At 37.5% G+C, this 18,203-nt stretch overlaps 3 protein-coding genes across 6 annotated transcripts; 1 reads left to right on the top strand and 2 right to left on the bottom strand.

Moving 5' to 3' along the window:
• Window positions 1–2,993: 2,993 nt before the first annotated feature.
• LOC110761438 (agamous-like MADS-box protein AGL61) lies at window positions 2,994–3,996 on the bottom strand. Its single transcript, XM_021963906.2, has one exon. The coding sequence runs from the start codon at window positions 3,874–3,876 to the stop codon at window positions 3,286–3,288; it is 591 nt and encodes a 196-aa protein (XP_021819598.2). The 5' UTR covers window positions 3,877–3,996; the 3' UTR covers window positions 2,994–3,285.
• A 793-nt stretch (window positions 3,997–4,789) lies between these two features.
• On the bottom strand, window positions 4,790–7,828 carry LOC110761436 (uncharacterized). The gene is made up of 4 exons (XM_021963904.2): window positions 7,679–7,828; window positions 6,317–6,419; window positions 5,416–5,564; window positions 4,790–5,091 (listed from the first exon to the last, which is right to left on the bottom strand). The coding sequence occupies exons 2-4, from the start codon at window positions 6,414–6,416 to the stop codon at window positions 5,029–5,031; spliced, it is 312 nt and encodes a 103-aa protein (XP_021819596.2). The 5' UTR covers window positions 6,417–6,419; window positions 7,679–7,828; the 3' UTR covers window positions 4,790–5,028.
• A 28-nt stretch (window positions 7,829–7,856) lies between these two features.
• RPC14 (RNApolymerase 14 kDa subunit) lies at window positions 7,857–9,604 on the top strand. Of its 4 annotated transcripts, none has more exons than XM_088249708.1 (5): window positions 7,857–7,970; window positions 8,303–8,420; window positions 8,784–8,860; window positions 9,309–9,427; window positions 9,489–9,604. In XM_088249708.1, exons 2-5 carry the CDS (start codon window positions 8,320–8,322, stop codon window positions 9,492–9,494), a joined length of 303 nt encoding a protein of 100 aa, XP_088105834.1. In that variant the 5' UTR covers window positions 7,857–7,970; window positions 8,303–8,319; the 3' UTR covers window positions 9,495–9,604. The 4 variants fall into 4 exon arrangements, with proteins under 4 accessions (XP_088105834.1, XP_088105831.1, XP_088105832.1 ...); XM_088249706.1 differs by adding an exon at window positions 8,075–8,185 and having other exon boundaries at window positions 7,862–7,970; window positions 9,309–9,604; XM_088249705.1 differs by having other exon boundaries at window positions 7,859–7,970; window positions 9,309–9,604.
• The last annotated feature ends 8,599 nt before the right edge of the window (window positions 9,605–18,203 follow it).

Below are 18,203 nucleotides of genomic sequence, written 5' to 3'. Positions count from 1 at the left end.
AATACTAGCAGACCCTTTATACTCATTATACAAAGTGAGCATACATTTTTTAACCTCGCTAACAACAAAGTCTATCTTAGTAGGCTCGGCTCCAAGATTTCGAAAGATGATCTTAAGCATTTGCAATTTATATCTAGGGTCCAGAACATGGGCTACAAAGACAAGCTTGTTTACAGTCTCAAAGCTCCCCCAAAACTTCTCAAATTTTAACTTTATTGAAAAAGCCACCCTTTGCAATTTAGGATCTCTACCATCCTTCATTTTCTTCTCAATCTCTACTTGTAACCCAACCATTTCGGTAAATACTAGATTGGATGTACACGTTTTGGTTGCACTAAGCTTAAGAGTTGTATCATAAAACTTCTTAAGAAAATGCACCAAGGCTTGTGCATTCTCCCAATCCTCCTCTACCGGAGGGCCCACTCTCTTCACAAGTCCTTCCTTTGCATCCTTCTCATACTCATTAAAATATGCCACAAAGGAAGCATTGTCATCTGCCATCCTACTAAACACGTTCTTGTACTTCAATGCACCATCAAGCATTTTATAAGTTGCATTCCACCTAGTAACATCATCCATGGGCACATTTGCCATCTTCTCATTTTTCTCTAAGAAGACAAAGTCCCTAAACTTGGCCAACCTTTCCGGGGATGAATGAATGTATTTCACACAATTCCTTATCCCCTCAATTGAGTTATAAAGCTCCTTCAACACATCCTTAACAATTAGATTAAGGATGTGACAAGCACACCTCATATGCAAGTACTTGCCATCAAGCATAATGGTGTTCTTTGACTTGAGGCTCTTTGCCATGTACTCAACCGCTTCATCATTTGCGGACGCATTATCAACTGTAATGCTGAAGACCTTGTCAATCCCCCAACTATTCAAACACGCCTCTAAGCACCTCCCTATGTCATCACCCTTGTGACTAGTGATCTTTGTGAAATTAATGATCCTTTTATGCAACTTCCAGTCATTGTCCATGAAATGGGCAGTGACTACCATGTAATTGATGTTTTGGATTGATGTCCAAGTATCGGTTGTGATACTTACCCTTTGATCACCTATCAAACTCATGATCTTAGCCTTCTCCACTAAGAACAAATCCCACACTCCTGCCGCAATCTCCTTCTTATTAGGTATTTTGAAACTAGGTTGAAGTTCAGTAATGAAGTCCCTGAACCCGGAGCCCTCAATCGCCCTAAAAGGCATCTCATCCTTAATGAGGAACATAACACACTTGAGTTCACTTCTCTTCTGGTTAAAAGTTCGGGGTACCAAACCACCACCCATGGTCTCAGAATTCAAGACCGATTGAGTTTCATCACCCCGTTGATAAAGAGGAGAGAGCTTGCATCTCCTTGCTAAGTGATTTTTTAAACCCGTTGTCCCGTTTTTCTTAGAATCAGCCGGCATTTCCTCTTTGCAGTAATTGCAAACCCCAATCACCTTTACCCCATGAGCATCTTTTTTTATCATTTTCTTGCAGTGTAACCACACCACAGATTTTGAGGGTTTCCTCTTCTCTCCCACATTGACAGAATCTATTTGTTGGTCCTGAGGTTGTGTTTGGGGTTGAGCTTGGGTTTCGAGTTTAATAGGTGTACTAATTGAGGCATTTAGCGTATTGGATTGGCTAGCCTCCATCCTATCATAAACAAAGACACCAACCAAACAAACAAAGACTCCATAAATTCAATTATCACCAAACATTATTACCAATCAGCAGCTAACACATCATTATCAATCCAAAAATGAATCCTAACCAATCAGCCAGCTATAATTGTTTCACTAATTATTATCATATCATGCATACCATCATTATCAACATCATTATATAAAGAAATCTGTTAAACAGAATTCAGTATCAAACAAATTCAAATCATCATCAATTAATCAACATCATTATATAAAGAAATCTGTTAAAACAGATTTTATTATCAAACAAATTCAAATCATCAAAGTTCTCATCAATTCATCATCAATTTATTTGTCAATTCTCATCCATTCAAATCGTCAATTCTCAATATATCAATTCGTCCTAATCATCATCATCATCATCATTTCTTGCCATCTTATTTCATCATCATAAAACAGATTTGATTATAGACTCAATTCAACATTATCATATATCAAATTGAAAACTTGGGTATATAAACCAAAATCGATTACACCACTGCCATTAAAAATAAAATTTGCCCAGATTCATAGAAGAGTAGAATTGCAAAAGTACAAAAGGCAAAACTCTTAGGCATTGCCTTGCCACATTGTTCACATTACAAATTGAGGCAGATTCTAAAAGAAATTTACCTCAACCCAGAACGGAAAACAGCAAAACCAAACAAATTGAGGCAGAGCACTGCAAAACCCACAAGAAATTGATCAGATTCCGAATTCTATTTTACCTCAAATATCCAGAAAAAATGAACCCAATCAAAATTTATCAAATAACAACCAAGAATAGAACAGAGAAATAAGAATTTCAAAAACACTACCTGTGGGTGTTTGAGAGAGAAAAGGCGAGAGCGCGAGCAAGGGAGAGAGACAAAGGATGAGGAGTGGTCGCCGTAGCCGGCGGTTGGTGGTTGGAGGAAGATGGAACCGGAGCTGCTGTAGAGGGAGATGAAGGAAGTGAAGCGATGGTTAGGTTTGGACGGGACGGGTTGGGGAAATTTTTTTTGTTTTCTTTTTCATTTCGGGGCTCTCCCCCAATTACATTTTCGGCCTTGACAATTTGAGCGCCAAGATTTCCCGCAATTATCCGTGACGCTCTAAAAATATATACAATGTGACGAATAAATATGTGACGACTTGCATAATACAGCCGATGTTTGGACAATATAAGAAATATATTTTTGTCTTCCAGGAGCATAGCCAAGTTCATTCCAATTTCTTTCTTCGTTCAAATTAAAAACTTATAATTATTAATTCATTTACAACCATAACTGAAAGAGAGAACAACCAATAATAAGTAGCTAGCATTATCAATATTAATACTAATGATGATGATATAACTTTTTAAAATTTGTTTTTATACAAGCGATAATTTTAAGTTTCTAGGGAAAGGGGATCGAACTCAAATGCAAGACTACCAGCTAGCCTAATGAGCTGCTAGCTTTGTAACTGCCTTCAAAAGACGGAAAAGCATTAAAAGAAAGGAAAATTCAGACAAGACCATGCCCGTAACCAAAGTTATAGGCACTGCTAGGGATCATAGAACCAGCAGGTCCAATTTGATTGCAGGTTTGCTTTCAAACAGATGATCATCACTTTGATTAGTGATTACCATTCTTCTGAAGAATGGAACTGAGAATTGATAGCAGCACAAGACTGGATCATCGAAATCTTGTTCACTTGTTTAATCACATTCTTCTTGAGCTCCTTCATTGCAGCCTTCATCATCTCTAGCTCATGCAATCCCATTTCATCAATTGGGTTTTCCCACCAACACCGTCTCGATGATCCCTGGCCGGCTTTGCTCATCTCGTCAAGTTCTTGTCCTCGCTTTTTCTCAGCCTCCAAATGGTTTTGAGTCTGAGTGAACACCATATTAAGCTCATGAGCACTACTGCCACTCATGTAGTCCTGAGCCTGTTGAGAAGTGAAATCGGAGTCTATGGAAGATTTTGGAGTGCCAAGAAAGCGGTCAAGGACGGACTCAACATGAGGGTGGCCAAAGGAGAAGGGTTTATTGGCAGGAGAGAAGACCACTATTGCAATCTCAACACCACAAAGTGTGCAGAGCTCACTAGCCTTCTTGAAGAGCCCTGAACGACGTTTACAGAATGTGACTTGTAAATTACTACTCTTGGCTATTTTGGCAATTGGAATCTTTTGGCGTCCCTGGCTTGGTTTCTTCTTCATCATAACCATAGCAAAAATTGGAAGGATATGTATTTTAATATGAAAGAGCCAGGCAGAGACTCAATGCAAGCTTGTTGAGATTGGGATGGCTGGAGGGGGATCTAAAAACGTGTATTTATATAGGGTTGTATAGTTCTTTGTTTTTCCCGTTAGAATTAATTAATAGCACTTATGCTGGGCATATTATTGTCCAATGGGGTCTTAATGCTCTGTTACCCTGCATGATTAACACAAAATCTTTTGGAAGTTATGAGTTTTTTTCAGTTAAAATATATGCAATTACTATGGAACTAATAAGCAATTGATGATTTTACCAGAAAAATAAATAAATAAGCAATTGATGATTTACATAAAATACACAATTATATGACTAAACCTTGGAAGTCAATGAATACCACGGTTTACTTTGATTACCGGAAACAAGAAAAGGAATTGGCTAAATTCTCTACTTTGAGAACCATACATTTAGACTATCGCTTGTATTTAAAATATAAAAAAAAAAACAAGACGTTTTAAGGCACAAAAAATGTTCAACCATGCTGAGCTACTGGATCCTAAGAGCATATGGAGGCTCAATATCACCAAAAAAACATTGTCAATGATTTACAAGATAGCAACCAAGACTAGGTGAAAATACGAAATCTAGGAAAGAGAAGCAACAATGCCAAGGAAAAGGATGAGATGTTGTCAGTCTGCAGCCACTTATAACTTAATAATCTCACCAATTTTTATAAGCTAATATGTACTGTTTATTAATTGAGCAGAGAATTTTTTAAATAATCTGGTATTTTAATCAAAAACTACTCACATAGATAAAGGGTTTAACAAATCAATAAACATTTGACCCTTCAATATACCAACAGATTTTGTAATCTTCCTAAACCAGTTTGCTATAAGTCAGAACACTTGGACACCAAAGATATGAAACAAGGGTTCTGGTGAAACTACCAAGGTAGATTGCTCAATTAAATCCAGTACATCATACACTACCGTTGAACTTTATGATGAAACTTAAATAAGGGTGAAGAAAGAATATCATGAAAACAAAAACTCTCTTCTTTCACAGCTCCATACATTGAGTGTCCGCCAGTAACATTTTGCAGCAGACAAAATCTTTGTGTAAACTACGCACTACTCCAAAACTAACTAGGATTTGATCGCCTAAGCTAGAGGTCTCCAGAGTCCCAATCTATACTTGTGGGTGTATTTCAAGATCAGCTTCCTCTGCAAAAAGAGAAATCCAATATCAAATTTCTAAACCACCAAGAAAAAAACATTAAAATCCTCGGAATTATATTTCTTTCGTTTTTTAAGAAAAAAATGAAGAAACAAAGTTATTATTTCCATCCGTTCATCAGCAATGCATAAAGGAAGGATTACTTAGACCGATCCAAAGTAAACATGAAACAATAAAGCTGATTCCAAGGATTTAGTACAGCTATACATTCCTAAATTGCAAGAATTAATGTTAGAAACAGAAACTTTAATATGTTAATCTCCGGTGGGTGTGTGTCTGCAAAGTAAGTGATCAACTCAGAGATTGATTACATGTTTGCAAGGGACGCCAAGTTTCTTCAACTTGAGAGTACGAGTGACAAGCAGCTTTTGGAAGTCACCAATCTCAGCTTCAAGCTTGGCCACATGGGATTCCACTCCATTGCCAATTCCATTCAAAAACTCTGGTATTCCAACTTTGACTGCAAGAAAACAACCACACAACCCCAATTTGAAGGTTTTCCATTGAATTAAACCCAATTTTCGAAAATCTATCTCCTAAATTTCTAATAAAACGTCAAGAAAAGTTTGTTATTCTGACACTTGGACTGCGCATTTAAGCCTACAACATATAACTATAGGCTAAGCTTTACACAAAAATATTCACCTTCCATGCCCTCCAACGTTCTCAATCTCTTAGCACAAATTTTTTTAATTGAAAAGAAAAGGAACAAAACAGAACCCAAGTGTGATGTTCAGTAGTAGATAAAAATTACTCATTAAATCAACAGTTAAATAAACAAGAAACATGACCTTACAAAACCCAAGATTTCACCTGCCTCCCTTTTGTATCCCCAACTTTTTCAGCAACTAAGTGGTGAGCCAACGGAAGCATAACAACACTTCTTGGGCCATTCTTCTTTATTGTTTTTGGTGAAGTGACCAACAAAGTTTCTCATTTCTATCGAAACCTAAATATAGGGCATTAACAAAACCCAAACTTTATGTTCCCATTTCTTTCATCTTCTTTCATTTTTTAAGCAACCAAACAAAACCTCCAATGCCACATAGCTACTTAACCAAATAAAAAGTGTATCTTCTAATTTTGAAGGAAAGGAAATCACAAATTCATGAAACCCAGAAATCTTATTTTCTATCATTTTCTTGGGAACCAAAGACAAATGGAAGGATCAATAATTGCGTATTAAAGCCTAAAATAAAAATCTTTACTTACCTAGGTATGGGTTTGATTTTGTGGAGAATCTGGCGGATCCGGTTGCTAAATTTGGTCCCAAAATTGCTCTTGAGTTGAATAGCATTTGCCTCCATGCCATCTTCTGTTGAATAGAATTGTTCAAATTAACGTGTATAAACAAACGCATGTGCACATACATATCTAGAAGAATTGTACACACACACAACACTGAATTCAGCTCCCCGAAGTGTAAATCTAGCCTACTCAAATCCAAAACCTTGCAAACTAGGAAGACAGTAAATCAAGGACCAGATTTGGTACAAAATATTGAAGAGATTGTCAATTTACTTTGATAGGTGCATGGTATTACTTTGGCCTTCTCTCACATTCCATATTCAATACACGGTGACATCGTTAAAATTTTAGACGAGTTACATTGACCGGTCAGAAATGAAGTGTCTTAAATTATTAAATACTTTGGTTGATTTTTTTAATTGGCGTTAAGTTGACAATACACATATTTTGTTTTAGTGAGATTGAAGTTATAACTTCGAGTGGGATAATTGTATTGGAATTTCATTTGGATATTCAAGAGCATGCCTAGTTAATTTCAACTGCATATCTGAGTAAAAGATTACCAAAAAAATTGGTGGCCCATTTCTATCATCCACGTGACAACTGAAACCATGCTCTCGCTGTCATGTATGGGGCAAAAACTGAAATCTAAGCAGAGATTTATGACTGGAAAAAGTACTCAGTGAGTGCATAAATTTTCAGCCTCTTACTGATAACTTTTTTCTAAGTGCTTAAAGTTTTAGAAAGTATCAAATACAACATTGCTACATGTTGCTTCTTCATTATACTTGCAGTCAGAGCTACAACAATGAATGTGATTAAGGAACATAAGCTTTTGGATTAAAGTTTTTAACGTCAGGGCTCAGAATTTTTGTCAACCAACAAAAAAAGAACTTAGGCACCTTGAACCCCTAATCGAGTTCATCTCGAATTTGATTGGAATGGTTAATTTGCCAACTCAAACTCAGACCAATAAAAATTAATAAAATCAAACTAAGTTCAAGATGTGTATCTCAGTTCCTGTTATCATCAAATTGCGAGACTTTTTTTTAATCAATCATGTTTCCTTATCTACTTTTTATTCATCATTTTTACAAAGAAGCCTTAGCCCTATACCATGAAAATATATAGAGCAAGGAATCATCCTAAACCATAAGTATACATTCGCCCATCATGAAAATGCCCCCAAATCCTTAAAATGATGCAAGATAGAAAATGCAGGAAAGAAAAAGTTCTACACATAAAACCCTAACTTAATATTAAAATTTAAACAGAAAGGAGAATTAAATGGAAAAGGAAGGTATTTGAGTAGAGAGAGAATGGTACCTGTAAGTCGGAGAGAGAGAGAGTAGAGATCAGCTTTTGTTTGATAGAAAGAAGAACAAGCTGCAGTGGACAGAGGAGGAGAGAACCCAAAACGCAAATTTTCAGTTTGAAGAACGCGAAAGGAGAAGAGTGAGGTGGAGGGTAAAAATGTCATTTTAGAAAAATGAGGGTAATATTGGTATCTTGAAAACTTCGATTAAATCCACAACTGAAACCCTAAACCCTAAACGCTCGCGCCTTTGCAGTCGGAGAGAGAGAGAGAGAGAGAAGCAGCATCAACTATTCCCCCTCGGTAAGGCATTTTGATTTTGCATTTGTACGGTTATTCGTTTGGGAATTTTGATTTCAATTTTGCAAATTTATAATTTCTGAAGTAGTTATTTTACTTTCTACCAGGTTACTTCTAAGTTGGTAATTTTATATTTTCCAGACATCTACAATAAAATTTCTTAAAACCCTTTAGGATTTGACATTTCTTTGGAGGAAAAATTCTGTGAAAATTTCAAGGTTGGAGAGTGTTGTTCAATTCATGTTAGTTCTCATTTAGAATGTTACTGTTAAATAGTGTAAACTGGATTTTTTTTTTTTTTTTTACTTTTTAAATTTGTTCTTTTTTCTTGGTAGGCGGGATTTTGTAAGAAATGGAACACGGATCCTTAACTGATCCCAGCCAATCTACATTTTCTTTGGTTGATGAGGATCATACATTTGCAAATGCCGCCAGGTTCACTTTGAATCAGGAGTAAGTGCTTTCTACTTTTAGTGAATATTTGACTGTTGCTGTGCATCAATAATCTGCTTCTCCTATAACTTTGATCTAAATTAAGTTGTCTAAGCATGAACCATAAGTGAATCCTTACCAAAAAATTTGGTATTGAAGTAAATCTTACTATATTCGGTTACCGTTCAATTAGAATGAGCACGGTGGGAAAAGCTTTATAAGTTTATTGATACATACCATCCTTTGAATCCTTATCAAATTTTCTGTGTTGAAGTAAATCTTGCTATAAGATAGGATTAAGTGGAAAATGATGATGTAATTAGTAGCGATGGCGATAACAGTTTAATGATGATATCCTAAACAAGTTGTAATGTTATGTTCCAGTCCAAGAACAAAATTTTGTGGGTACAGCATTCCTCATCCATCGGATAACCGAGTTAATATCAGAATCCAGACAACAGGTAAATGCCTTGCCTTAAGCAATGTATATGAACTATTATAATTTTCTTCTTTCTATCAACTATGTTTCTCATGATTGCAGCCTTGAGCTTATTTTTGGTTGGTTATAGCTGCTTAATTGGTACACTACAGAATTGTGGGCTCTCTGTTACTTGTAATGGAGTTTTTACTTGAACATGTATGTGAAGAGACCTATTTTAATCTCAAGAATAATTGATTTGGACCCATCAAAAGTTCTACTTTGGTAATTAATGCATCAAAGTGTCCTGCTTTGGTCATCTAACCTTGGGGCTAGCCCTGGTTGTGAATGGTGATGAGATGGGGGAGTGGGGAAGAAGGTTTATGACTAGGATACGTTAGGGGTTCGATCCCTTCCAATTTACCGAAATGTAGCCTTCGTCTCTAATGTCAAGTAGTTATAAAACCTGGATGTTTCATGAAATTTTACAGGTGATGCAGCAAAAGATGTGTTCAACGATTCATGCCAGGATCTCATGGTGATTTGCCAACACGTGAGGAGCACTTTTGACAAGGCTGTCGTTGATTTTAGAATGAGCAAATCCGTAAATGGCATGGATATTGACTCAAAAAATTGAAGCCTCATATCTTAGTTTTGATTATAAATCTAGTCCATGATGGATGCATGGCATGGACTTACAAGTTTGACGTTGTTTGCTTGTGTTGTGCATTGTATAGCAAAACTATTTGTAATGGTTATAAAGAACTTGCAAGATCTTCACCCTAAACCCTCAATGGTCCAGATCTGATCTATAATAAGATAATAGTTGAGATGAAGTGAGCTCAAGAAATAGTGCTATAGAACCTAGTCAAATACTTAATCAATGATTTGATATTTGACCTGCCAATCACACAATGACAAGTGTCGGTGTGATGTGTTCCAACCAATCAGAAAATGCCACGTGTCAATTCTATTTTAATTTTCCCTACTCTGAAATTTCACCAAAAATGCCTCCCAGTTCCTTAATCTCTATTCCTTATCTCATTTTTCATTTTCTTTAATTCTATATTCATGTATCTAAAACGTTATTATGCTCAATTTAAATTGTCAAACTTAATTTTTTTTTTTTTTCCACATATGGACCAGAGGAATATGAAAAGCTATAATCAGGTCCGATAATTATAGTCCAAAGAAAACGGGAAAATATAGGGCAATAAGATTCTTAAGTTTTTCGACCAAAAAAATTTCTTAAGTTTGATGAGAATTCAAACGGGCAAAATAGCGGTAAAAGGATCCTATTTTTAGAAGTAACTGAGAAAATTGCCTAGTCAGAAAATGAAATTAATTTAAGTTTGACAATTTAAATTTGGCAGAATAAAGCTTTAGGAACAGGAATACGAAATTAAAGCAAATGAAAAATGAGATAAGTGTTGGGGTCTTTTTGTTCCAGCAGCTAGACGAATGGACTTGGGCTGTTGTAAAGGATGAGCTGAGGAGGTTGCCCCTGTTTCTAAGTTCGAAGACCAGACTCCAAGAGAGTTTTGAAAGGGTTTGTGAAAACCCTTTGAAAACACCTTGGTTCCCTTCACCAATGAACCAAATAAACATGACAAATTAGCAATGGAATGGCTTGGCATGAGGAGCTTGTGGCATGGGAGCTAAGTGTTGTGTGGATTTCAGCTGCACCAAAATGGATTAAGCTGCATCCTCAACTTGTGATACTCGCAAGTGCACGAGCCGTTCGGTAGTATAGCGTATGTAAGTGCGAGGTCGATCCCACGAGGATTGGTGATTGAATGATCCCATTCATTTCTCCTACACAAAACAGAAATGAAAAAAGGAAATAAATAAAACAAGAAAAAGGAAATACCTCAAGCAAATAAGTTCCCAAGTTCAATTAGATTAATGGATTGATTCTAGCTAAAATATGATTAAGCCATGGTGTGTGGTCATAACCTTGTGTTCCTAATTCCCTAATTTGATCATTTGTTGTCTAACCTAAAATTAAGCATTAGGAACCCATTAAGCATAGAAGAATAATTTAAACAACCAAGCATGTATCTAATCCCTGTTGTCGAATGTCCATACATACTCTTCCTATTCATAGTTCAATTCGAATTAAAGCATGGTGTATACTCTTAATTCAAACCAAGATAGCTAACATGCAAGCCTAAATGGTGATCAATCATTCAAACTAGCATATTAACTTATAAGCATAATGAATAAGAACAAAAACCATAATTGAAACTTGGAAACTAATTAAACTTGAATACTTAAGAAAGAATGTACATTACAAGAAAAATAAATAACTAAGAAAACATTAAAGAAAGCTAGAATTGAGAACTAGAAAGCAAAACTAAGAGAATTTGAGGGAGAGAAGGGAAGGGAGCTCTAGAGAAGTGTTTGAGAGCTCCCCCCCTTGGGGGTGTGTTTACAAGCTTAGAGAACTTCCCTATTTATAGGCCTAGGGGAAGTGAAAATCTGAATTCAATATGGCTAATGCATACAACACTTGTTTTATAAAATCTGAAATGGTTGATGCACTTGTATTAGAAAATCTAAATTGGGTGATGCACTTGTATTAGAAAATCTTGAATTGGTTGATGCACTTCACCAATAGATCCCACCAGCAGCCCTAGTTCATCTTCATGTCACCATGACCAAGCTTCCAACCAGAAATGATAGCTCATACCTAGCTCACCATGACCAAGCATCCAACCAGCACATGCTGAGGTCAGCATGACCAGCAACTTCAAGGGCTTACAACTTGGGCTTCTCTTAATCGAATTAGGACTTTAAGCACTCGAAATTGAAGTTCAGAATGTCTTCTTTCCAGCCATATGTTATTTGGGCCAATCCAAGGTCGGAGGAAGAAGTTAAGGCCGAAACAAATTGCTAACTCATTTTCCGCGCTGATAAGATCCATCCTGAGCATGGTTCTGTGTTTGCTAGGTAACGGACTCCAAATTTATCCAATGGGGCTGCATTTTGGATATGTTATAGTACACACCAATTGGAACAACTTTCATGAAGAATGTGGCCTCATTCGAGCTATTTAGGTTGTTGAAACAAAGCTTGCAATATGACCTACGGAACTGGACTGGCAGGGGGCTGTAGCCAAAATGAGTTTGTCTTTAAGCACTTCTTCCCTTTATCCAAATCAGGCTTTAACATGCATGGATTGCATCATTTCCTATCCAAAGCCATCATTGTTACCTAAAGCTGAAAGATAAACACAAAAAGGATTAAAAGTACAAGTTTAACTCAAAAACATAACCAAATCATAAGCTAGAAGGGTACAAAATGATATGTAAATATGCACCGATCACTAAGCTTTCACAAGTTTAGCAATTTGAGAGAGAGAAAAGCATGAGTTTCTTATAGAGGACAAAAATTAAGACTGGGGCAGAGGAAGATTAGGAAGGTTTTTTTATCTCGGGAAAAGAAGAAGACCACGGAGGAAGAGGATTGGGTGGCTTGAGTAAATTTCAGGATGCTTGACAAAGCTTGGTCAAGCTCTGAAACTGGTTTTGCAGGTGAGAGAGGAAGCTTGCTCTCTGAAGAATGGGTTGGTTTTCTGGGTAGCTAAGGCTCTCTTTTATAGCTACAAAGAACCCTAATTTTATCTAACATCTTCCTCCCTTTTTCGTTGCTTCTTCCCACTTGATCCTATTTGATGCAATTTTCCTATCCAAGGTGCATGGGTAAGGAGCCCTTTGTGGTTCCAAGGTTTTGACGCAGCTGGACCTCCCCCATAAGGGTGAGGCGCCACCTGCTTTCCTTGTGAGTTTTCAAGATGGAGCTTGCAGAGGAAAAGAGAGATGGAGGAAGTTCTTTGTCCGATGGGTATTCCTATGAATCTCCGTTGGTTTTTGCAGTGGCTTGCTATTTTATAAGGTACTGGGCTGGGCTTGTATGTACAGTGTTGGGGTTATCGGTGTTCTCCTTTCCAGCGGTCCGCACGCTTTCGTCCAGCTGCTGGAAGTGGCTTATCCGTTTTTGGGCATTCTAATTGTCATGGATTTTCCTAAATGCTACAGCAGCCTATGGGATGTTCTCCTAAGGCATTGGGTCATATTCTCTCCTCTCTCATGCTAACCCATGTGTTTGGGCTCAAGAAATAGGCTTGAGTTTTGGGGCTCCCAAGCAGCCCAAAACTTCCATTTCTTGGCTCATCAATGGGCCCCATGAAAGCTCGTTACCATCCATACCACAACCCACTCAAGCAAGCCCTGAGCATTTGCGTGGCTTGGGCCCACTTAAGCTTGTAGCGTGGCTATGTGTGAAATAATGATTTCCTGCTTGGCATGGCATGTCGCTTGGCGTGCTTGAATTTTGTCGTCTTTGAAAAGAGACATAATGCTTGACAAAATAATTAGCATGAGCTTGTAGAGCCAATGCCTTTTATAGGCTCATTTTAATTCCTAGCGTGATAAATTGCATATTTATTTGGCATGGCACGTGTTTGTGGCTCGTGCAAGCGTGCATGAAGAATTTCGCATGCTCCGCATCGGGTTTCTTCTTAATAAGGTGTCGCATTGGGCCGGGGATTTATTTGGGCCCAACCCTTGATTTTTTGGGCCTCAACAATAAGGAATAGAGATTACCTCGGTTGGAGGAGTGATGAATAGTGAAGTTGATGTGAATAGTAACTTTTCGGGAAGAATAGGGAACTGTAGCTAATAGCTTAGAGAAGCGAACAGTGGAAGCGGATGAATAGTGCCTAAGGTACGATTTTTCCTTTGGCGTGCACTAAAAACTGTCATTCCTTGTTGAGCTACTCTTGCACATCGACATGTGATATCCTCAGGTGTATGTATTCGTTGTTTGAGAGCATATGAAGATTTAGTGCATGCGTTGTGGTATTGTAAGTTTGCACGACGAGTTTGGAAGTGCTCCCCTTTCTGTCAACTAGTTGGAATACAACGGGTATGTTCTTTCATGGACCTTTTTTACCATGTTCGTACTACTTTTCAGGAGGAGGATTTATGTTTATTTGCGGTGATAGTTTGGATGATTTGGGCTGAAAGAAACAAAAGCTTCCATGAAGGCATAGTAAGAGACCCTTTTGCAGTTTATGAAGCATCACTAATCTTTTATAAGGATTTTGTTGATCTATGTCCATTGCCTAAGTTACCTCGCCATGTTGCTACTTGTTGTTGGAATTCTCCTGAGGGGGACTTGCTGAAATTAAATGTTGATGGGGGCATGTTGTGTGGCTGATAGAAAGATGGGGCTAGGAGCAGTAGTCCGAAATGCCAATGGGAAATTAATGGGTGCCATGGCTAAACCGGTAATTGGTTGTCTTTCCCCTAAGGCTTTTGAAACCCTGGCTATGATTGCAAGTTGTCGAATGGCAATAGATGCATGATTCACAAGGTTAATTATTGAAAGTGATTGCTTGGAGGTGATTAACGCCATAAACCGATCTGAATTTGACATGAGCATGAAAGGAGAGTTGATAGAGGAACTGAAAGAGTTACTTCGTCGTTTCGTATCTGTATTCTTGCAACACCAACCTCGTACATGTAATTTTGTGGCTCACCAATTAGCCAAATTTGCTTTATCTTGTAATGAGACATGTTACTGGATGGAAGAGGGGCCTAGCTGGCTTCACTCTTACGTTCATAATGATTTGCGTTCTTTACATTCTATTGAGGAATAAAGTCATTGGTCTTTGGCCTTTAATAATAAAAAAAAAAGAAAAAAAAAGAATAGTAACTTGGTTGAATAGTGACACAAGGAAGGTTAGAATAGTGATTTTGGTGGAGGAGAAGGAGTAATGGTTTGAAGGTTTTGGTGTGAAGAAAAATGGAGAAGAGAGGTATTTATAGAATTCCCCAACGGCTCGGATTAATTTGAATATTTAATTCAAAAGCTCAGATCAAAAGATGAGTTTTCAACCAAATATGGGGAGGTCCATGGTAGCTTCAAGTTGGATGGCCTAGATGCATTCCCAGCTAGAATCAGATAAATGGTTCAGATGAAACAAGCTCACGAAATAGTACTATAGGACCTAGCCTTCCTAAAGAGAAATATCTTTCCACTAGAATTGGAGTAGAGGTATCAAATAGATTGGGCTAACCCGAGCATGACATGAGTCTTGCCTGATTAAAAAAAGCTATAGCACAACACTAGTTTGGCTCGATTAAAAAACACTTAGTACGACATGAGTTTGGCCTGATTAAAAAGGCCCAACGGGCTGAGCTAACCTGTTTAAAGCCCATTTATTCAATTATATTTGTTTTTAGATAAAAGTAATACATAAAATTATTATATTATATTTTAAATTTAAGTATATTTCTTTTCTCTAATAATACACTTTAAAAATTACATTTTTTAAAATATAAATTAAATAATAATTTTGTTTTTCATGTTTTTAAACTCGAACAATAATCTATTTTTTTTTTCTATTTTCACTGGCTTCTTTTGCAACAAATGATATATCTTGTTAGTATATATATATATAATTGTTAAAAAAAGATTGAAATGAAATTATCATAAATAAAAATTTAGAAAATGCAATACATAAGTTGAGCTTGGCATGGGCCATATTGGCCCTTTTAGTGGCCCACACGAGCCTAGTCCTATATGAGTTAGGGCCACGAGACTTATTAATTTTTATAAATGGACAGGCTCAACCTAACCCCTTCATTAAGTGGCCGACTTTAGGCACAACCCGTTTGACACCTTTACCCTCCGTTTAGATGAAGGAATTGCAAATTACATAGATTTCTAAAATGACGGAATTTAGATTTCCGTCATTTCAATTTCTGGCAATTGAAGATTTTAGTGTTTGTATTTATGTATGTCAAATTTTGTAAATGACTGAAATTCAAAATTTCAATGTTTGGATAGCTCATGTAAATTCTAAATGACAGAAATTAAATATTTCGATATCTTTGTCTTTCTTCCACCGACACTGTTACCGGAATGTGAGTTCTATCAAGTGCTCCAAGACATAAACATGAAATATAAAACAATATAAGTATGAAACTTAAGATAACTAGTTGAAAAATAAAATAAAATATTTTTTTTTTCTAGTTATATAAGTACCTCAAACCACTACCATTTGCTTCTTTCGGAACTCCCAATAGTACTTGGCTAGAAATTTACGTATTCTTCACTAATTCTCATCATTACATATAAGACTGTTAAAACCAATGTCTGAAAAATCGAAATTATCGCCGAAATATCGGCGATAATTTCATTTTTTTCACATGCCGATAAACTGGGAACCAACCAAACAACTTTCGTGCGAATATCGATATTGTCGCTGAAATTATCGGGGATGAATGAATGTATTTCACGCAATTCCTTATCCCCTCAATTGAGTTATAAAGCTCCTTCAACACATCCTTAACAATTAGATTAAGGATGTGACAAGCACATCTCATATGCAAGTACTTGCCATCAAGCATAATGGTGTTCTTTGACTTGAGGCTCTTTGCCATGTACTCAACCACTTCATCATTTGCGGACGCATTATCAACTGTAATGCTGAAGACCTTGTCAATCCCCCAACTGTTCAAACACGCCTCTAAGCACCTCCCTATGTCATCACCCTTGTGACTAGTGATCTTTGTGAAATTGATGATCCTTTTATGCAACTTCCAGTCATTGTCCATGAAATGGGTAGTGACTACCATGTAATTGATGTTTTGAATTGATGTCCAAGTATCGGTTGTGATACTTACCCTTTGATCACCTATCAAACTCATGATCTTAGCCTTCTCCACTAAGAACAAATCCCACACTCCCGCCGCAATCTCCTTCTTATTAGGTATCTTGAAACTAGGTTGAAGTTCAGTAATGAAGTCCCTGAACCCGGAGCCCTCAATCGCCCTAAAAGGCATCTCATCCTTAATGAGGAACATAACACACTTGAGTTCACTTCTCTTATGGTTAAAAGTTCGGGATACCAAACCACCACCCATGGTCTCAGAATTCAAGACCAATTGAGTTTCATCACCTCGTTGATAAAGAGGTGAGAGCTTGCATCTCCTCGCTAAGTGATTTTTTAAACTGGTTGTCCCGTTTTTCTTAGAATCAGCCGGCATTTCCTCTTTGCAGTAATTGCAAACCCCAATCACCTTTACCCCATGAGCATCTTTTTTTATCATTTTCTTGCAATGTAACCACACCACAAATTTTGAGGGTTTCCTCTTCTCTCCCACATTGACAAAATCTATTTGTTGGTCCTGAGGTTGTGTTTGGGGTTGAGCTTGGGTTTCGAGTTTAATAGGTGTACTAATTGAGGCATTTAGCGATAATTTCGTTTTTTTCACATGCCGATAAACTGGGAACCAACCAAACAGCTTTCGTCCGAATATCGATATTGTCGTCGAAATTATCAGCGAAATATCGATCTCAATATTATCGCACAACTTCAACACAAAACCGTTGTAATATCTCGATATTATCGATAATATCGATACTCTCGCGATGGTTGAGAGAGCTCTTGGAGCACATAGTCAGAGTTGGCGTCGTTGGGGCTTTGGAGGAGAAAGCGAATCTGGCTCGCGGTGGTCGGCGAAAGAGAGAGGCGCGGTGGCTGATCGACTGAGAGTGAGAGGATCGAAGTAGAGAAAACAGAAGATAGATGGTTGTGGTGCTATGCGAGGATTGAAGATCTAATCTGAGGGAGGCGGGTCGAGAGAGAGAGGCGCCGCAGCCTCTTAGGTCAAAAACGAAAAGAAAAATGTAAGCCTGAGTGGCAGCCCCCTCTGCTTGTCATCTTCCCTTTTATCAAAATAGTTCTCAGTTCTCAAAACGTTTTGGGGTTTTTGTTTTGGGATTTAGTAGTGAGAGAGTCGAGAGTGTGATGACGAAACGTGCGTGCTTCTTGTTCCAGATCTGCTTCCTCTCAAAACCTTCATATTCAGATCTTCACCATAAGAGAGAGAGAGAGAGAGAGAGAGAGAGAGAGAGAGAGAGAGAGAGAGAGAGAGAGAGAGAGAGAGAGAGAGAGAGAGAGAGAGAGAGAGAGAGAGAGAGAGAGAGGACTGGGGGGGTAGGGGGTTAGGGTCGGCTGTTGCATTTTTGCTTGGGTCGCTGCTGGGTTTCTGTTTTTTATTATATTTTATTTCTTTTCATTTTATTCTGTCATTTTAGTTTTCATTTTATTCAAAGTTAACAGCGTGTTTCATGTTAAGAGAGAGGACAGGTGTCAGAAGAATAAGGGGGAAACAGGGAGGCACAGGAAAAAGGGTAACAGGAAAAAAAATAATTTGTGCGGGATCTGCTGCAAGCAGTCTCACACTTCCTCTTTTTTTGGCCAATCACACAACTCCACGTGTAACTTGAGAAAAATGCGGTGTGAATTGAATTAAATTATCATAGTTAAGGAGTAATTGAATAAACGCCCTTTTTGCTCGTGCTTGTGC

This window comes from Prunus avium, chromosome 2, assembly GCF_965620075.1.
Source record: "Prunus avium chromosome 2, drPruAviu1.hap1.1, whole genome shotgun sequence".
In the NCBI taxonomy this organism is placed as follows: Eukaryota; Viridiplantae; Streptophyta; class Magnoliopsida; order Rosales; family Rosaceae; genus Prunus; species Prunus avium.
Note: the sequence above shows the minus strand (reverse complement) of the source record. Positions and strands in the feature narration are given on the sequence as shown.